We start from the raw sequence: 21,905 nt of genomic DNA, 5'->3' as shown, positions 1-21,905 counted from the left end.
GCACATCCGGTCACTAGCCTCAGTAGAACAGTTTTTTTGGTGAGTCGGCTGAAAGTGATACTGTTATACAGCTGTTATAAGTGAGGATCGTGGCTGGATTTTGAAAAAAAATTAGTGTGTATCGGAGGTTGGTAATGTGGATTTTGAAAAAAATTAGTGTGTTCGGGGAGGCGAGTAACGTGGATTTTGAAAAAAATTAGTGTGTTCGGGGAGGCGAGTAACGTGGATTTTTGGAAAAATTAGTGTGTATTGCAGGATAGTGACTGGAATTACACTGTATAACATTATCAATTTCAGCCGACTCACATCGTCTATCGTCAATATTATTGTCCAAAAATTCGGATTTTTCGTATTTTAAGCACAAAAGTGGATGTTAAAGTGCCCAAATTTTATGTAATGACGACTTTTTAGTGCTTTTGCATGCACAAAGCCACGCGAAAGGTCGTTTTCAGTCGTACAACGCGCAATTTCTCGTGAAAATCCATTCGCATCATCGCATCCTCCATTATTGACCCACAAAAAACGCAAAATGTACACGCATCAAGATATGCCGCGGGCTCTAAAGCCCCTGAAAAGACCCCGTTTGGGCATCCCGGATGTTTATCCGCAGCAGGAGAAGCAAAAGGAAGACGAACTTACCATGGCGAATGTCAAACACGGCTTTACGCATTCCCTTTCCATCAGCGAAGAGTTCGGAAGTGCCCGAAATTCGAGTATTACTGCGAGCAAAGTCGGCGCTTATTTCAACGGGATCCTTGCAAAACGCGAGGAATTCATGACGCTGCCCGATTCGGGGCGGAAAAAGCAACAAATCAATCCGAAAGACAATTTTTGGCCCGTAACTGGACGAACGAAGCAAACTTTGGATAATTGGTTCAAGGATTTGGCTGGAAATAAGCCTCTGGCGAGCTTGGCAAAGAAGGCGCCGTCGTTCAATAAGAAGGAAGAGATCTTCGTGATGCTTTGCGAGAACCAAGTAACGATGCAACGAGCAACATGGTTCATTAAATTAAGTTCGGCATATACTGTAGCGGTGTCAGAAGCGAAAATTAAGAAAAGATCGATGCCGGATCCAGCCACAGAATGGACCGGAACGTTGATAAAATTCCTCAAAGACTTGATTCCGAAGCTTGTGGAGCATTATCATCAAGGTCCGTTGCCGGAAAAGCCTCCCGCTGCTCAACCAACGTCAGCGTCGCACATTCCACAGAGCTTAAGTTCGTCTCTGAACTCTTCCTCGAACACAATATCGCCTTCGATGTCAAGTCCCGTCGGGCAAACGAACCCCCAACCCGTTTTGACGCCGCAAGAAGAACAAAAACTCGCGAAAAAACAATGGAATTACTGCACACAACTCGCAAAATACATGTACGAGGAAGGATTACTCGACAAACACGAATTCCTGAACTGGGTTCTTGATCTCCTGGATAAAATCAAGTCTCAAACGAACGATGATGGGATTTTGCGGCTGTATCTGCCGATTGTCATGCAATATTTGCAAGATTTTGTGCAATCTGAACGGTTATGTCGTCGTCTCGCGTATTTAGTGTCGAAAAAATTGATGTTTTTGATCAATAATCATCTCGACGGGAAGCAAGAACAGCAATCGACGCCTTCGCAAGCCACCGAAACTGTCGCCAAGATGGAAATTGACGACCAAAAACCCGAAGATGCGGAAAATAAAGATCAAAATGCGACACAGCAACAAGTAGAAACGCAACAAAAAGCAGTTCCGCCGTACGATGCGGTTTTTAACGATTACATGAGTTGCCCGCATCATCACGACATCGTTTTGGAACTCAGCACGATTCTGCAAGTCATCACAATTGAATGTCCAACGGCGCTGATTCGCTGTGGCATTGGCGAAAGTCGTTCAATTCTCGCAGGAAGTCCTTTAGACAACCTTCCGATACCGCCTTCAAGTCTCCCGATGCCCAGTAAATGCGTTATGAGCAACAATGAAGTAAGAAGACAACTTTTGGTAGCGGAAGAGAATATTCGGCAACGTTCGAAGAATGCAGATCAACGTTGGTGTGCCGATAAATGGCAGGCATTGACAAATTCCAATTCAAGTGCGAAAATTTTGGCTACTCTCGATGCTTTGGATAGTCATTCGTTCGATCGTGTTGACTCGAATAACTGTTTGGAGACGTTATATCCGAAAATTTTCCCTCCTTTGAACATGGCGCATGGCAAAGAAGGAGATTCGAGTGGGAAATCGAAGAAAAGTGAATATAATCCGAGTCAAGATGCGCCAATTGTGCAGATTTTGTGCGAATGGGCGGTTTCGTGGCAACGTTGGGGCGAACACAGAGCGATGGCAGTAGCGTTGTTGCTGGATAAGAGACAAAATGAGATCACGTCGAGCGAAAATGATAATAATCAGACGTCAAATAATGATGATAAGGATTCAATGTGCTCGGGAAATGGAATAAATGGCGTGCCGGTATTTCAGCAAATTTTGATGAACTTTTTGGATAATGATGCGCCCGTTTTAGGTGAGTTTTTATTATGAAAAAATTTGATAAATTATAATAGGATCAAAAATAACTTAAAAAAATATTTTTTAACTCGTTTGTAATTTTTCATTATTTTTCAAATAACTTTTTTTATTTTTAAAATTATTTTTTAATTTTGTTAAAATTATTTTTTAATTATTTTTTTAATTTTTTTTAATTTAAAAATTTTAAAATTATTTTTTTAATTTTTTTTTATTTAAAATTATTTTTAAAATTTTTTTTAAATTATTTTTTAATTTTTTTAAAATTATTTTTTTTTAATTTTTGATTTTTTTAATTTTTTTAAAATTATTTTTTTAATTTTTTTAAAATTATTTTTTAATTTTTTTAAATTTTTTTAAATTTTTTTTTTAATTTTTTTTAAAAATTATTTCGAAATTATTTTTTTTAATTTTTTTAAAATTATTTTTTAATTTTTTTAAAATTATTTTTTTAATTTTTTTAAAAATTATTATTTTTTAAAATTATTTTTTATTTTTTTAAAATTATTTTTTAATTTTTTTTTTTAATTTCTTAATTTTTTTTAAATTATTTTTTAACATTTTTTTTTATTTTAAAATAACTTTTGTATTTTTTGAAAAATAATATTAAATATTTTCTTCTAATTTTCTCATTGTAGATCACAATCCAACTCCTCAAAACAAGGCACAATTCACAAATTTGGTCCATTTATTCAGCGAATTAATTCGTCACGATGTCTTTTCGCATGATGCTTACATGTGTACGTTAATTTCTCGCGGAGATCTCTTGAACGAAACGACTTCAACAACCAGCGGAGTGTCTCAGACAACAACTTCCATCGGAATTGGACCCATTTCAACCACAATTGCATCGCCAGCTGTCAATACGGAAGACGGGCTTGACATTTTTGGCATGGATTTCAAGCAACCCGACGAAATTGAAGAATCCAAAGTTGACATGGAGCTCGGAAAATTACTTCAACACATCAACACGTCGCAACAAAACTCAATGGATGCTCCCGACTCGCCAAAAGAAGTTGACGCCCCTGCAGGAAATATATTTTCATCGACAACTTCTTCTTCCGTGAATCGACATTTCCTGTATACGACGCATTTCCCGTTGAGTCAAGATGATCCAGGCACTGTGCACGATTGCAATCAACGATACATCTTACTTTTCGGTGTCGGGCGTGATCGCGATGAGAAACGACATGCCGTGAAAAAGATTTCGAAGGAAATTTGCAAACTTTTCTCGAAAAAGTTCAGTATTGATGTCGCCGAGGGATGCAAAGTGAAGAAACATTCGCGAAATGAGTTCAATTTCGAGTCCGTGGCGAACAAATGTCAAGTTTTGTCGTATTTCGATCAGCATGTCGTTACGTGGCAATGCGCGATGACCGTTCAGGAGATTTTGAATAGTTTTGCTGTGGGAAATAGTAATTATCTTCCGGTTCAGGAGCATGTAGCGTTTTTGTTTGACTTGATGGAGACGGCATTCAATATTTACGGATTAATTGACATGTGTATTCAGATTTTGAAGGAGTTGCCGGAAGTTGAGAACCAATTGGTGTCGAAAAATTCAATTATGGCAAAAAGTTATACGACTTCGTTGAGCTTGTATGTCGTTGGAGTGCTTCGACGGTATCATTGCTGTCTTTTATGTAAGTTTTTTTACCTAAAAATATTATTTTTTTATAACTTTAAATTAATTAAAAATTTAGATTGAAAAAATCCTTTGACATAGTTTTGTTTTAAAAACTAAATCAAGAGCAAAACTAAATCAAAAACTGTGTCAAAGCAATTTTTGTCAAATCTTGCTACAAGTCATTTTTTGATCATTTTTAAGCCTAAAATTGAATAAATATTCATTCTAAAGTTGATTTCTGTTCATATTGGGTCGATATTTGATGAAACAAAAAAATCAGCGTTTGGAGGTTCAAACGCTGATAAATTTAACAAGTCATTTTTTGATCATTTTTAAGCCTAAAATTGAATAAATATTCATTCTAAAGTTGATTTCTGTTCATATTGGGTCGATATTTGATTCTAAAGATGAAACAAAAAAATCAGCGTTTGGAGGTTCAAACGCTGATAAATTTAACAAGTCATTTTTTGATCATTTTTAAGCCTAAAATTGAATAAATATTCATTCTAAAGATGATTTCTGTTCATATTGGGTCGATATTTGAGGTTCAAACGAAACAAAAAAATCAGCGTTTGGAGGTTCAAACGCTGATAAAACTCTGATAAATTTAACAAGTCATTTTTTGATCATTTTTAAGCCTAAAATTGAATAAATATTCATTCTAAAGATGATTTCTGTTCATATTGGGTCGATATTTGACGAAACAAAAAAATCAGCGTTTGGAGGTTCAAACGCTGATAAATTTAACAAGTCATTTTTTGATCATTTTTAAGCCTAAAATTGAATAAATATTCATTCTAAAGTTGATTTCTGTTCATATTGGGTCGATATTTGACGAAACAAAAAAATCAGAGTTTGGAGGTTCAAACTCTGATAAAACTCTGATAAATTTAACAAGTCATTTTTTGATCATTTTTAAGCCTAAAATTGAATAAATATTCATTCTAAAGATGATTTCTGTTCATATTGGGTCGATATTTGATGAAACAAAAAAATCAGCGTTTGGAGGTTCAAACGCTGATAAATTTAACAAGTCATTTTTTGATCATTTTTAAGCCTAAAATTGAATAAATATTCATTCTAAAGATGATTTCTGTTCATATTGGGTCGATATTTGATGAAACAAAAAAATCAGCGTTTGGAGGTTCAAACTCTGATTTTTTTTGCAAGTCATTTTTTGATCATTTTTAAGCCTAAAATTGAATAAATATTCATTCTAAAGATGATTTCTGTTCATATTGGGTCGATATTTGATGAAACAAAAAAATCAGCGTTTGGAGGTTCAAACGGATTTTAAAAGTCATTTTTTGATCATGCCTATTGAATAAATATTCATTCTAAAGTTGATTTCAAAACGCTGATTTTAAGTCATTTTTTGATCATTTTTAAGCCTGAAATTGAATAAATATTCATTCTAAAGATGATTTCTGTTCATATTGGGTCGATATTTGACGAAACAAAAAAATCAGCGTTTGGAGGTTCAAACGCTGATAAATTTAACAAGTCATTTTTTGATCATTTTTAAGCCTAAAATTGAATAAATATTCATTCTAAAGATGATTTCTGTTCATATTGGGTCGATATTTGATGAAACAAAAAAATCAGAGTTTGGAGGTTCAAACTCTGATTTTTTCGCAAGTCATTTTTTGATCACTTTTAAGCCTAAAATTGAATAAATATTCATTCTAAAGATGATTTCTGTTCATATTGGGTCGATATTTGATGAAACAAAAAAATCAGCGTTTGGAGGTTCAAACGCTGATAAATTTCACAAGTCATTTTTTGATCATTTTTAAGCCTAAAATTGAATAAATATTCATTCTAAAGATGATTTCTGTTCATATTGGGTCGATATTTGACGAAACAAAAAAATCAGCGTTTGGAGGTTCAAACGCTGATAAATTTAACAAGTCATTTTTTGATCATTTTTAAGCCTGAAATTGAATAAATATTCATTCTAAAGATGATTTCTGATCATATTGGGTCGATATTTGATGAAACAAAAAAATCAGCGTTTGGAGGTTCAAACGCTGATAAATTTAACAAGTCATTTTTTGATCATTTTTAAGCCTAAAATTGAATAAATATTCATTCTAAAGATGATTTCTGTTCATATTGGGTCGATATTTGATGAAACAAAAAAATCAGAGTTTGGAGGTTCAAACTCTGATAAATTTCACAAGTCATTTTTTGATCATTTTTAAGCCTAAAATTGAATAAATATTCATTCTAAAGATGATTTCTGTTCATATTGGGTCGATATTTGATGAAACAAAAAAATCAGCGTTTGGAGGTTCAACCTAAAATTGAATAAATATTCATTCTAAAGATGATTTCTGTTCATATTGTCGATTTTGATTGAGGTTCAAACGCTTTTTAAGCCTTTTTAAAATTGAATAAATATTCATTCTAAAGATGATTTCTGTTCATATTGGGTCGATATTTGATGAAACAAAAAAATCAGCGTTTGGAGGTTCAAACGCTGATAAATTTAACAAGTCATTTTTTGATCATTTTTAAGCCTAAAATTGAATAAATATTCATTCTAAAGATGATTTCTGTTCATATTGGGTCGATATTTGACGAAACAAAAAAATCAGCGTTTGGAGGTTCAAACTCTTTTTGACCAGTTTTAAGCCTAAAATTGAATAAATATTCATTCTAAAGTTGATTTCTGTTCATATTGGGTCGATATTTGATGGAACAAAAAAATCAGACTTTGGAGGTTCAAACTCTGATTTTTGAAGTCATTTTTAAGCCTAAAATTGAATAAATATTCATTCTAAAGATGATTTCTGTTCATATTGGGTCGATATTTGATGAAACAAAAAAATCAGAGTTTGGAGGTTCAAACGCTGATAAATTTAACAAGTCATTTTTTGATCATTTTTAAGCCTGAAATTGAATAAATATTCATTCTAAAGATGATTTCTGTTCATATTGGGTCGATATTTGCCGTAACAAAAAAATCAGCGTTTGGAGGTTCAAACGCTGATTTTTTTTGCAAGTCATTTTTCGACCAGTTTTAAGCCTTTGAATAAATGGAGGTTCGATAAAATTGAATAAATATTCATTCTAAAGATTTCTGTTCATATTGGGTCGATATTTGATGAAACAAAAAAATCAGAGTTTGGAAAACTCTGATTTTAACAAGTCATTTTTTGATCATTTTTAAGCCTAAAATTGAATAAATATTCATTCTAAAGATGATTTCTGTTCATATTGGGTCGATATTTGATGAAACAAAAAAATCAGAGTTTGGAGGTTCAAACTCTGATTTTTTTGCAAGTCATTTTTTGATCATTTTTAAGCCTAAAATTGAATAAATATTCATTCTAAAGTTGATTTCTGTTCATATTGGGTCGATATTTGATGAAACAAAAAAATCAGAGTTTGGAGGTTCAAACTCTGATTTTTTTTGCAAGTCATTTTTTGATCATTTTTAAGCCTAAAATTGAATAAATATTCATTCTAAAGATGATTTCTGATCATATTGGGTCGATATTTGATGAAACAAAAAAATCAGCGTTTGGAGGTTAAAACTCTGATTTTTTTTACATGTCATTTTTTGACTAGTTTTAAGCCTAAAATTGAATAAATATTCATTCTAAAGATGATTTCTGATCATATTGGGTCGATATTTGATGAAACAAAAAAATCAGCGTTTGGAGGTTCAAACGCTGATAAATTTAACAAGTCATTTTTTGATCATTTTTAAGCCTAAAATTGAATAAATATTCATTCTAAAGATGATTTCTGTTCATATTGGGTCGATATTTGATGAAACAAAAAAATCAGCGTTTGGAGGTTCAAACGCTGATAAATTTAACAAGTCATTTTTTGATCATTTTTAAGCCTAAAATTGAATAAATATTCATTCTAAAGATGATTTCTGTTCATATTGGGTCGATATTTGATGAAACAAAAAAATCAGCGTTTGGAGGTTCAAACGCTGATAAATTTCACAAGTCATTTTTTGATCATTTTTAAGCCTAAAATTGAATAAATATGCATTCTAAAGATGATTTCTGATCATATCGGGTCGATATTTGATGAAACAAAAAAATCAGAGTTTGGAGGTTCAAACGCTGATAAATTTAACAAGTCATTTTTTGATCATTTTTAAGCCTAAAATTGAATAAATATTCATTCTAAAGATGATTTCTGTTCATATTGGGTCGATATTTGATGAAACAAAAAAATCAGCGTTTGGAGGTTCAAACGCTGATAAATTTAACAAGTCATTTTTTGATCATTTTTAAGCCTAAAATTGAATAAATATTCATTCTAAAGTCTGTTCATATTTTATTTGATCAGCGTTTGGAGGTTCAAACGCTGATAAATTTAACAAGTCATTTTTTGAAAAGCCTTTGAATAAATATTCATTCTAAAGTTGATTTCTGTTCATATTGGGTCGATATTTGATGAAACAAAAAAATCAGAGTTTGGAGGTTCAAACTCTGATAAAACTCTGATAAATTTAACAAGTCATTTTTTGATCATTTTTAAGCCTAAAATTGAATAAATATTCATTCTAAAGTTGATTTCTGTTCATATTGGGTCGATATTTGACGAAACAAAAAAATCAGCGTTTGGAGGTTCAAACGCTGATAAATTTAACAACATTTTTTGAAAAAAAATCAGCGTTTATTGGAGGTTCAAACGCTGATAAATTTAACAAGTCATTTTTTGATCATTTTTAAGCCTAAAATTGAATAAATATTCATTCTAAAGTTGATTTCTGTTCATATTGGGTCGATATTTGATGAAACAAAAAAATCAGAGTTTGGAGGTTCAAACTCTGATTTTTTTTGCAAGTCATTTTTTGACCAGTTTTAAGCCTAAAATTGAATAAATATTCATTCTAAAGTTGATTTCTGTTCATATTGGGTCGATATTTGACGAAACAAAAAAATCAGAGTTTGGAGGTTCAAACTCTGAGAGTTTGGAGGTTCATTTTTAAGCCTAAAATTGATAAATATTCATCTCTGGGTCGATATTTGATGAAACAAAAAAATCAGAGTTTGGAGGTTCAAACTCTGATAAATTTAACAAGTCATTTTTTGACCAGTTTTAAGCCTAAAATTGAATAAATATTCATTCTAAAGATGATTTCTGTTCATATTGGGTCGATATTTGACGAAACAAAAAAATCAGCGTTTGGAGGTTCAAACTCTGATAAAACTCTGATAAATTTAACAAGTCATTTTTTGATCATTTTTAAGCCTGAAATTGAATAAATATTCAGTTTGGAGGTTCAAACTCTGATTTTTTTTGCAAGTCATTTTTTGACCAGTTTTAAGCCTAAAATTGAATAAATATTCATTCTAAAGTTGATTTCTGTTCATATTGGGTCGATATTTGACGAAACAAAAAAATCAGAGTTTGGAGGTTCAAACTCTGATTTTTTTTGCAAGTCATTTTTTGATCAGTTTTAAGCCTAAAATTGAATAAATATTCATTCTAAAGTTGATTTCTGTTCATATTGGGTCGATATTTGACGAAACAAAAAAATCAGCGTTTGGAGGTTCAAACGCTGATAAATTTAACAAGTCATTTTTTGATCAGTTTTAAGCCTAAAATTGAATAAATATTCATTCTAAAGTTCATTTCTGTGCATATTGGGTCGATATTTGACGTAACAAAAAAATCCTAATTTATGATTTTTAATTATTTTATAACTCAGAACTGCTAAAAAATTTAAAGTGAAAAAAAATTGTATATTTTTATTTTTAAGATTATTTTTTAATTTTTTTTTTCATTTTTTCTTTTATTTTCAGTATCAAGCGATCAAGTATCCGCCGTTTTCGAAGGATTATGCAAAGTTGTGAAGCATGTCACCAATCCAAGTGACTGTAGCTCCGCTGAACGATGCATCCTCGCCTATTTATACAACTTATACTCTGCTTGCTCCTTGTTGAAGACCAAACCTCAATCGCCCGAGAACTTCCATAATGCCCAACCGAAGATCAAACAAGCCCTCTACTCATCAATTGCGCCTCAACCGTCATCCCATCCGTACAATCCGCAATTTTTGTCGGAAGTTTTCTCGAATCCGCGTCGCGGAGGCAAAATTGAACCAGCTTGGGCTCGTTTACTCAACGATTCTGCCGCAAATCGCTATAGTTTTGTGTGCAACATCATAATTGCCGTCGCCCGTGAGACAGATAACGATCGTTTGAACGACATTGCAGCGACTTGTGCTGAACTCACGGCTTGCTGTAACGCCTTAAGTGCTGAATGGTTGGGCGTTTTGATCGCTTTGTGCGGTTCTTCCGTCGAATCTGGCTACTATGCGGACGTTTTGCGACAAGTAAACATCCAAAATCTCGCAATTCACAACTCAATTGCGGTTTTTACGTGCATTCTCGTGGCCCGTCATTGTTTCTCGTTGGAAAGTTTCGTCGTTTTGGTTGCGTTGCCGCCTCTCGTGCAATACGTGAAAGACGGTTTAGCTGATTTGTCGTCAGAAGCTGAGGCAGGACCACGACTTTCGTGTCATTTACTCTTGAGATTGTTCAAAACGAGTGAATTACCGCAGCCTGGCATGTATTCCGTGAGTACTTCACCGAATCCGATGTTCGCGACGTTGGGGCAACATACCATCAAGCTGAGTTGTGATCGTCATTTGCTGACAGCAGCGCACAAATACATCACGGTAGGCGCTATTTTGGCAGTTTTGAAGGGAATTTTAGCATTTGGCGATGCCACAGCGATGAAAAATCAACAAAACAGCGGCAAGAAAAGTGGTTTAAATACGCCCGTACATCCCGGAAGTACCCCGAAAAGCGGCGATTTGAGTCAAATTTTGGGCACAAGTGATTTGGGGGTGCTTGGCATGGGCGACGAACCAATGTTGGATCTTCCGTAAGTATTGAAATTTTGAATTTTCTGAAAAAAATCTTGATTTTTCGGTTTAAAAATAAAAAAATGCAGCATCGTCGACTTAGAAGGCATTCAATCAAGACCAACGCTCAACAGGTGACTCCAAAAATCAAATTTTCTATTACTGAATGTTTTGTTAATGTTCAACATTTCACACTCCATTCACTGTGCTTGTCCATAAAATAACCAATTTTTTGTTATGATTTGCTTGAATCCTCATATAGTTTGTAGCTCGTACACCTGAATGCGCACTTTTCATCCATTTTTAGGTTTAAAATTTAATTTTTTCGGGTTTTAATTGTTTTTTGTATTTTTAATAGGAATCAACAAAGTACGCAGAATGAAAATACGACGAGTCTTTCGGATTTTGCTCAGCATGTTTTGAAACAAATTTGCTCTCAGGTATGGTTCTTTCTCGAGGTTCTTCCTTAATTTTAATTTTTTATTTGATTTTTTGTTTTAACTTTCGATTTGTTAAATTAAAAAAAAAAAATTAAAATAATAATAATTATAATTTTTTAAAAATTTTTCAAAAAAAAAAAAAAAAAAAAATTAAATATTTTCTTTAAATCTTTCTTATAATTTTAAAAAATTATTATTTTTTTTTCATAATTTTTTACTTCTTGAGATTAAACTTTTTTTTAATCTAAATTTTTCGTTTAAATATTTAATTTAAAAATTTATTTTCGACTTTCGTATTTAATTCGTTTTTATAAAAAAAATATTTTTGAATTTTTTTTTTTCGTAAAAATTTTTTATTTATTTTTTTTCATAAAAATTATTTATTTAATTTTTTTTCATATAAATATTTTGATTTTTTTCGAATTTTTACGATTTTTTAATTTTTGATTTATTTTTTTTAAATTACTAATTTTTTCTTTTATTTTTTGTAAATCAATTTTCTCTTGATTTTTAATTTTTTGTAAAATTTATTTTATACCTATTTGTTTTTTTTATATTTGAAAATTATTTTAATTTTTCATTTGAATTTTTTTTTTAATTCAAGTATTAAATTTTTGATAAATTAATTTTTTCTCACAAGATTTAATTTTTAAATTTTTTTATGAAATTTTTTCTAATTTTTCATTAACTTTCATCAATTTAATAAAATTAAACCAAATTAAAAAATTAAATTGATGAAATGAAATTAATTAATTAAAATTAATTTTTCCGATTTATTTGAATTTTTTGTTTAATTTTTTTTTTTTGAAAAAATTTCTCTTGATTTTTTAAAATTATTTTTTAAATTTTTACTCGAGTAATTTTTTTTAAATTTTTTAATATTTTTTTAAAATAAATTTTTAAAATTTTCTTTTTTTTTGTAGGAATGGGTTCTCGAACGCTGTCTCAGCTGCGAGGAACTTTGCAAGCCTGGCATGTTAATTGACAGCATGTTAACCGCCCGTCAAGCTCAAAAGCTCCTTCACATGATCTGCTACTCCGAAAGCGAATACAATCTCAAAGCAGAAATGGATCAACAACAAATCATCGCAAGAATTCTCGAAAATTTGGATCAATGGTCCTTGCGAATTTCCTTCCTCGACTTGCACTTGATGTACAAACAAACTTTGAACAATCCCTCGGAATGGCTCGATATCGTCGCTCGATCCGTGATAAATGTCTTCAAAATCTCCGACGAAGTGAAAAAAACGGAAAAACAAAAACAATCAATTTGGCTAATTGCTCCTCTGGTCTCGAAACTTCCGAGTCAAGTACAGGGAAGAATATTGCGTGTCGCTGGACAAGTTTTGGAATCAACGGATTTGTTCAATTCCGCAGCGAAAGTCGATCCGGATAACGCTGAAGGTGACGAAGACGATCACGAGGATGATGATCATAGCGAAGCGGATGTCGTTGAGAAGAAAAAATCTCCGTTGTTGAACCATCAACCGTTTTTGAGGCTTATTTTGACATGTTTGAACGGGCAAGACGAACAAAAGGAGGGTTTATTGCAGTCTTTGCACTCGCAATTGAGTCAATTTGTGAAAAGAAAGGAAATGGAGAACATCGGAGGCATCGAAGATCCACGAGGACGTGAAGAAATGTTGGATGCCTTGCAATTGAGGTTCTCATTAATTGGCGGGATGTTCGATGCGATCCTCAAAAATTCAACTTTGACCACAGATTGGGCTTTATTGCTCGTGCAACTCATCAGTCAAGGCGTTATTGACCTTACGAACAATTCGGAGCTATTTACGACAGTTTTAGACATGCTGGCGACGTTAATCCATTCAACTCTTGTGTCTGACAGTCAATCTGAAAGAGATGAAAATAAGAAATTATACACGAATTTGATGAAAAAATTGAAAAAAGAGCTCGGAGATGCAAATAATGCTTCAATAAAGTACGTTCGACAACTTTTGCCGTTATCGAAACAAACTTGTGAGGTTATCGCGTGTGAACCTTTGGGCGCCGCAACCGATGGCAAAGGAAATAAAATCAATATTGACAGTATTGACAAGAAACATGGCTTGCGATTGGCTGACAAGCAACGCGTTAGTGTCTGGGACTTGCTCGAAGGTTCGAAAAATCCCGCCCCGCTGTCATGGGCGTGGTTTGGTGCCGTCAAAATGGAACGAAAACCTCTCATGTACGAAGAAGCTCATCGTCTCTTGCGTTTCCACACCCATAGTTTGGTCAAACCGAGCAGTTATTTCTACGAACCGCTTCAACTCCCGCCCGAAGACCTTGAACCCGAAAAATTAAAAGACGACAAAGCTGACACGCCTTCGTCTTTGGATCAATCTCCAGCTGGGCGGGGCAAAGGAAAGGGCATTCGTCGTCCTCGGAAACCGAAACAAAATGCGACAGCAACTCCGCCTGTTCCGTCGACGTTACAACAACAACTTCAGAGCCCCAGTATCGTGCAAATGCAACAAATTCAGCAGCAGCAACAGCAATTTGTGCAAAATCAACCGCAGCAGCAGCAGCAAATGATGATGGGACAAAATCCGGGCATGAATCCGCAAATGCAAGGGCAAATGGGAGGGAATCAGCAGATGGGAGGCAATCAACAGATGGGCGGAAATCAACAAATGGGCATGCAGGGAGGGATGCAAATGCAAAATACGAATGTCATGGGTATGCAAAGCAATCCGAATATGATGAATCAACAGCAGCAATGGGGATATCAGAATCAAATGGGACAAATGGCGCCGAATCAGCAAGGACCGCAACAAGGGCAGCCGCCGTTCTATCAGGGAATGCCGCAGCCAAGTAAGAAAATTTTATTTGCTTTTAAATTATTTTTATTTTTTATCGCATTTTGAAGAATTTTTTCAAAAAATTTTTTTTTTGAAAAATAAAAATTTTTTAATAAATATTTACATTAAAGATATAAAAAAAATATTTTTTTAAAATTTACAAAAAAAAAATAATTTTTAAGAATTTCAAGGATTTTCTAAAAAATTTTAGGTTTTCTAAATTATTTTTTTTAATTTACTTTTTTATAATTTTTTTCTTTTTTTCTTTAAATTTTGAATCGTAGATTTTTAAAACTTTAAATTTTTTAAGAAATTCATAAAATTTCTGAAAATTCAGAAAAAATTAATGAAAATAAAAATTAATAAAAACTCAGAAAAAAATTTTTTAAGTAAAAAGAATTTTATTGAAAATGAAAATTCTCAAAATAAAAAAAAAATTATAAATTCAAAAAAATTCAGAAAATTGAAAAGTTTTCAAATTCTAAAGGTTTTTCTCTCTAAGTTTTTAAAAAATTTTGAAACTTTGAAAGATTTCTAAAAGTTTTTAATTTTTATTTAATTTGTTAAAAATTTTGAGTTTTCAATATTTTGAAAATTTTAATTTTTTTTAAGAAGTTTATGAAATTTAAAAAAAAATATGAAAATTTGTACAAAATTTAAAAAATCTTAAAAAAATTAGAAAGTATTTCAAAATGAGATTTAAAAAAAAAATAATTAAGTCAAACTAATTTTGTTAAAAATTAATTCTGAAGAAAATTTAAAAAAATATAAAAAAATTAAAATTTTTAGAAATTAATGAATTTTTGAATGAATTAAAAATTTATAAGAAAGTCATAAAATTTAAGAAAATTCAAAATAAGAAAACAATTTGGAAACGTCAAACATAAAAAATCAAAAATTAAAAAAAAAAATTCAGAAAAAAGAAAAAATCTTAAAAAAATTTTTTATGGAAATTTTAAAAAATACTTTAAAATGCGATAAAACTTTTTGTGCTCCAAATAATTTTTGATTTTTTTTTTCTATTTTCAGTGCGTCCCGGCGCAAAAGCTCTTACAAACATGCTTCGCCAACGTCATCCCGGCATGAGTCAAGCTCCCATGTTTGGTCCTGCTCAACAAAATCCTCCTCAAGGCGGTTATTTGCGTCAACAACTCCGAATGCCTCAAGTTCCTCCCAATATGGGCATGAATCCAATGATGCAACAAAACCAAGGCGTCGCAAATCCCATGATGAACGCCGGGCAACAACAACAAGTCAATCCGCAGCAAATGAACACGGGCATGGTTGGCAACATGCAAGGCGGAAACATGATGACGAACCAGCAGCAACTCAACCAAGGCGGCAATATGATGAATCAAGGCGGCATGCCGAACCAAAATGCGATGATGAACCAACAAATGACGGGCATGGGAAACGCAAACATGGGAAATCCGATGGCAGGACAAATGAATGCGGGAAATACGATGAATATGCAAGGACAGAACCAAATGGTAGGACAGGGAAATGTCGCCGGCAACAATCAAATGTACCAAAATATGCAAGGAATGAACCAGAATTACGGTTATGCGAATCAACAGCAACAGGGCAACGTCAATATGGGCGGAAACAACATGATGGGCAATTTCCAGCAACAACAGCAAGTTCCGCAGCAACAGCAAGTGCAGCAAAGAACGCAGCAGGAGCAATATTTGGCTCAGCAGAGAGCGATGCAAGCAAATCGCGGGCAATATATCCAAGGAGCACCGAATGTCACGATGAATCAAATGGCGGGACAAGGTCAAGGACAAGCGCCGCCCTATCAAAGGCCCCAAATGAACCCCCAGCAGCTTCAACAGGCACGTTTACGACAACAAATGATGATGCAACAGCAGCAGCAACAACAGCAAAGTAATTTTTTTTGACAAATTTCAATTTTTTTCATTAAAATTAACATTTTTTTAACTTTTAGACATGGGTCAACAACCAAACAACCAAGCGATGATGGGAAATCAAGGTCAAGGCATGAATCCGCAACAACCGCAATCCGCCTTAGTTGCTCAGTTACAACGTCAAATGCCGAATCAGCAACAAAATATGATGGGCGGCGGGCAAATGGGCGGATATCCGAACCAACAACCTCCTCCGTATTAAATGATCTGACAAAGCCTACTAAATATTGCATGGTAATAATTTTAATCCGTGAACGTCTTATTTTTTAATATTTATCCTATATTTTGTATTAAAATATAATTAAAATAGTATTATGTACAATGTAAATGCTGTTTTTGCTCGCAAAAATTTACAATGGAGGCCACATTTTCTTGATTTTTTGATGTAAGTTGTCAGGAAGCCATAATTTGTATTCCTCAAGAAGGACTGAAAAGAGAAAATTTTGTCAAAAATTAGGTTTGTATAATGCGGAAAATGTGAAATGAAATGAAATTTTTTTTTTATTTGAAGAATAAAAAAATTTGAAAATATAAAAAAAATTTTAAAAATAAAAATTTTTTTTGAAATTTTGAAAAGATTAATTTTTTCATCATTTTTTTTTTTTTTTATTATTTTTTCAATTTTTAAATATTTTTTTATTTCAAAATTTTTATATTGAAAATAAATTTTAAGATAAAAATAAAAAAATTAAAATAAATTTTTATGAAAAAAATTTTATAATTTTTTTTCTGAGAAATTCTTAAATTTTAAATCTCAATGCAAATAATTTTAAAATTTTTTTTTTAATTTTGTGATTTTGTAAAAAAAAAAATTTTAATATAAAATAAGCGAAAAAATTAAAAAAAAAAATAATTTCTGAAATTTTTTTGATTACTTAAATTTTATTAATTTTTTTTCTTAAATTTTTTTTAATTTTTTTAGAATCCTATTTTTTTTAAAAATTTTTAAAAATCCTATTTTTTAGATCTTTAAACTTTTTCAACAATTTTAAAAGTTTTAAAATTTTTTATTTTAATTTTTGATTTTTTTAATTTAATTAAAAAATTTTTAAAAAATTAATATTTTTGATATTTAAATTTTAAAAAATATTTTTAAATATTAATATTTTCAATCAGTTTTCGAATGCAAAAAAAAAAATAATTTTTAATATTTTTGAATTTTTTAAATAACTAAAATACAAAATTTTTTAAGTTGAGAAAAAATTTTTTTTTTTTAAAAAAATAAAAAAAAAAATAAATAAAAAAAAAAAAAAAAAAAAAAAATTAAAAAAAAAAATATGTTAAAAATAAAAAAAATATGAAATTAAATTATTATTTTTTTTTGAAATTTTGATTAAAAAAAATATTTTTTTAAAATTTGAACTGATTGAAAAATAAAACAAAATTTAAAATTATAATTTAAAAATATTTTTCTCACATTTTAACATTTTTTTTAATATTCTTTATGTTTTTAAAATATTTTTTCTTCAAAATACGAAAAATTATTTGTTTCATTTCACATTTTCTTATGTATCATCTAAACAAAATTATACTTACATTCTTTATTACTTTTCCACAACTTCTTCAACTTTTTCTTCGTCGTAACTTCATTCTGCATCAAAACATCCAACAACTGCTTCGCTCTCGGCATAGATTTCACCCAAGTTTTATTCATCGAATCTGGAGTTGCTGTCAAAACCTCCGCAAATTCTCGCAATTTCTCAAAAATCTCTCCATTCAAGAAACATCTCGCAAAATGTTTGTACTGATCGACTGACGGTTGCATCGCAACTTCAACCAACGGCAATTGCCACGCCGCTTTCGAGTAAGTCGCATTCACATGACACACAATCCGATCCTGCACAGCATCGTAACGCGGTTCAGGCTTTTCCATAATTTTCAGAATGTTACACAACGTCGGCACGTATTTCGGCAACCACGCCGGATCAATTTCCGTAATTCCGCGAATGAACATCCTCGGTTTGCCATCATCCATTGTGACTTCGTACACTTCTTGGTAGATAACCCACTCGGGATCTTCGTATTTTAGGACAGATTCTTGATGAATGAACACCGGATCGACCATATCGGCGCATTTATAGGCATTTCGATACTTTTGCTTGTCCTCCATTTCGTTAATTTCCTGTTTCGTGAGCTTACGAGCGACTTGATCGCCGAATCCAGATAGCAGAATTTGTCGGATGAGATGAATTTGGGAATCTGTAGGCGGCGGCAGCTTCGGATCGATGCACAAATTGACATCTGTGGCATTTATATTGATTTCATTGGTAAGTTGTTGTCGAATTTTAGCGATTTCATGAATAGCTTTTACTCGAATCCCATTTTCAGCGCAGAAATTCTCCAAATTTGTGCTTGATTGATCAAAGAGACATGAAGAAACGGCTTTTAACAATACCATTGGGTCACCAAGGGCACGAGATTCGCCTTCGCCCGCCCATTTATGACGAATTGCACGAAATTTCGACTGATTTTTCGCTTGAACATCTTCTTCTTCGTCATCATCCGCCGAGGAAAGACTCTCATCGAGCACATTAGGCACCGAAAGACTCGCCACAATCGCAATTATATACGGCAAAAGTCCTCCCTGATCACTTAAGGCCAACATTTTACCGAATCTCGGGTTCACGGGAAACCGCGAAATGGTTTTTCCCAAATCAGTCAACGCTAAAATGGTTTCCGTCGTATTTCCTCGTATCATTGTTTTCTCTTCCAACGCTCCGAGCATCTTCAAACGCTTCTCGGCGACTTCCAGTTGAACCGCATCAGGCGGCGATGGGAAAGGAAATTTATCTACACGATCAATTCCGATCGATCGCATCTGTAACATGAGATCATCAACGGGTTTTTCTTGAATTTCAGGCACTGAAAAGTCTTGGAACTCGTCGTTGTACACAGCGCTCGAATATAAACGATAACAATGCCCCGGACCGACTCTGCCAGCTCTTCCGGAACGTTGATTGGCGGATGCTTTACTCGTGTAGGTCACCACAAAGGCACTAACTCCCGTAATTTTGTCGTAAACTTTGGATTTTTGTCGCCCTGAGTCGATCACGTACTTGATATTCGGGATTGTGATGGAAGTTTCGGCGACATTTGTGGCTACAACGCATAATCTCGTGCCTGGCGGCGGATCTTGGAAGACAAGAGCTTGTTTTTCGGAGCTTAAAACTGAATAAAGGGGCAAAACCCATAAGGGTTGTGACTGGGCGATGGCTTGAATGGGCTCTCCAAGCTCTGAATCGTCACTATCACTGCCTGCTTCACTAACATCGACCTCATCTTCGTTCATATCGCCTTCTTGCATCTCATGCGGCAGCTTAAACGAGTCTAAACTCACTTTTGGCAGTTGTTCAACGACTTTTTTCTTCGATTTTCCTTCACGAACTCTGTCTTTTTTGCGTAATTTCTTCTTTTTATGACGAATCATGTCCCAATCTTCCTCGTCGAAACTCAATTCTTCCTCACTTGACTCCTTTTTTTCAATTTCAACCTTGGTTTTATCATTTTTATATGGAAATGCCTTCCTTAGCTTCCATACGAGACTTTTCACTTCCTTTTGACCCGTAACAAAAATTAAAATTCCGCCTTCCGGTAATTTTGTGTGAATTTTTACAGCTTTTTTATAAGCTTCGGCGACGTAATCTTCAGGAGTGAACCGGTTAAAGTGAATTGTAACCGGAAATTGACGTGCTTCGACCTTCAAAACGGGCGGCGGAGTCTTAAAAAGCACTTCGTTGCTTGTGAAATCCTCAACTCTGAGCGTTGCTGACATAATTATGAGCTTCAAGGGGTCTTTTTCCTTCGCCCGAATAATTACGATGCGTGATAAAAGTCCAATTAGCACGTCGGTGAAGACACTTCGTTCATGGGCTTCGTCTAAAATTAGAACTCCGTATTTTTTTAACAGAAAATCGTTTTCTACTTCCTTCAACAGGACTCCATCAGTCATAAATTTAATTTTAGTCTTTTCCGTGACATTTCCTTCGAATCGCATGAGGTAAGAAACGACGTCGGTACTCAAATTCATTTCTTTTGCGACGCGTTTCGACATGGAAATTGCAGCAACGCGACGTGGTTCGGTCACGCCGATCATTTTATTTGTCGCGTATCCAGCTTCGTACAAGAATTGAGGTACTTGAGTCGTTTTGCCGCTGCCTGTCTCGCCGGCAATGATGACGACGGTGTTTTCGCTGATCGTTTCCATGATTTGTTGTTCCTCGGCGAGGATTGGAAGCTTCAAACGAGCAGCTTGAATCTTTGAATCGCGTTCTAAATGGATGTAAGTTGCGGGTTTACGGTCAATTGGTTCAATTATTTTGGGTTTTTCGATGGTTTTCGCTTCAATGACAGGAGTTGCCTCGGATTTTGGAGGTTCAAGAGGTTTTTCTTCGACTTTTTCAGGTTCAACTTCCTCTTCTTCGTCATTTTCGTCGCTGGAATCGCTCGATTCGACGCCAACAACGTTGTAATCTCGCGGTTTTGTTCCTGTTTCATCTTCTTCGTCGCTTTCGTCATCAACCGTCAACGCATTTATCATTCCTTTTCTCCGTTTTCCTTTCAACGGCACTTCATCTCCTTCTCCAATCGACATTTCACGCATTCGTTTCGTCTCTTTTCCATCATTTTTTAATTTTTTCAAGCCCTGTGTCTGTGTCGTGCTGATCGACGTGTATTGCGACAGCTGAGTCTTCGGAATTTGAACAGAAGCTAATGCCTGAACGAGTGCTGCGTGATTTTTCTTCTTTTCTTTTTGGTCAACGATTTTTTCCAAGCGTTTTCGTTGCTTTTTCGATAAAATTCGGGTTACGGTGACATTTTCTTTCTTCAGTTTCGTTGCTCGTTTCTGCGACGGGAGCACAAGAGCATTTGTGTCGTTGGCATTTTCGCTTATTTTTTCCACGGGAATATCAACTTTGATCTGCGGGACAAGAAAATGATGAAAAATTAACTCAACGAAGCGGAATTTATGGAAATTTCAGGACTTACCTTCTTCGTTTCGCTGTTATCCACGAGAAATTTTTGGGTTTGACGACCTTTTGCATTGAATCGACGCTTTCCCATTTTTGTATTTTATAGGAAAATGTGAAAAAATTAAATTTTTAAGAGGTTTTTCAATTCATGTGTGCTCGCCACGCTTGTTTATTTACATTTGAACTGTCAAAATTTGAAAAAATTGTCAGTTTGGTTTTTACTTGAGCGTATTTTGGATTTAATTTTTTTCGATTTTTTATAAAAATTTTAAGATTTTTTTAAATTTTAAGAATTTTAAGACTAAAAATTTAAATTTTTATGAAGAAATTTAATATTTTCTTGGATATTAGTGAATTTTTAACTCACTGATTAAAACTCACTGATAACTTGATTAAAAAATTTTATTTTTCATAAAAATTTTTAGTTTTTCTTGAATTTTTAGTCAATATTAGGCAAAGTTTGACTCAAAATTTTAAAGTTTTATAAAAAAAAATAAGATAAATTTTGAATTTTTAGTAAATTTTAAAAACTTTCAGACCAAAAATTTCAATTTTTATTAAAAAGAATTACAAATTTTTTTTTTTTAATTTTTGCTTGAATTTTCTAAGTAGTTGTTTGACTTAAAATTTTAAATTTTTTAAAAATTTAAATCTCTTTAGATTTTTTTTCAAATTTTTTTTTATAAAAAAATTATCTTGAATTATGAGTAAATTTTTATAATATTTTGATTGATTCAAAAAATTTTTTTTAAATTAAATTTTGACATATTTTGATACAATTTTAAACTATATTTG

General features: G+C 32.8%; 2 protein-coding genes across 2 annotated transcripts; one reads left to right on the top strand and one right to left on the bottom strand.

Annotated features, from left to right (window-relative positions):
- Positions 1 to 309: 309 nt before the first annotated feature.
- Positions 310 to 16,450, top strand: LOC134835153 (mediator of RNA polymerase II transcription subunit 12). The gene is made up of 8 exons (XM_063850022.1): positions 310 to 2,498; positions 3,139 to 4,140; positions 9,905 to 10,991; positions 11,061 to 11,105; positions 11,330 to 11,411; positions 12,335 to 14,225; positions 15,242 to 16,099; positions 16,161 to 16,450. The coding sequence occupies exons 1-8, from the start codon at positions 530 to 532 to the stop codon at positions 16,340 to 16,342; spliced, it is 7,116 nt and encodes a 2,371-aa protein (XP_063706092.1). The 5' UTR covers positions 310 to 529; the 3' UTR covers positions 16,343 to 16,450.
- Positions 16,182 to 21,274, bottom strand: LOC134835906 (probable ATP-dependent RNA helicase kurz). Its single transcript, XM_063850913.1, has 3 exons — positions 21,127 to 21,274; positions 17,677 to 21,058; positions 16,182 to 16,567 (listed from the first exon to the last, which is right to left on the bottom strand). The coding sequence occupies exons 1-3, from the start codon at positions 21,199 to 21,201 to the stop codon at positions 16,491 to 16,493; spliced, it is 3,534 nt and encodes a 1,177-aa protein (XP_063706983.1). The 5' UTR covers positions 21,202 to 21,274; the 3' UTR covers positions 16,182 to 16,490.
- Positions 21,275 to 21,905: the final 631 nt, after the last annotated feature.

Source organism: Culicoides brevitarsis, chromosome 3 (genome assembly GCF_036172545.1).
Source record: "Culicoides brevitarsis isolate CSIRO-B50_1 chromosome 3, AGI_CSIRO_Cbre_v1, whole genome shotgun sequence".
Taxonomy (NCBI): domain Eukaryota; kingdom Metazoa; phylum Arthropoda; class Insecta; order Diptera; family Ceratopogonidae; genus Culicoides; species Culicoides brevitarsis.
This window is presented reverse-complemented; position numbering and strand designations above follow the sequence as displayed.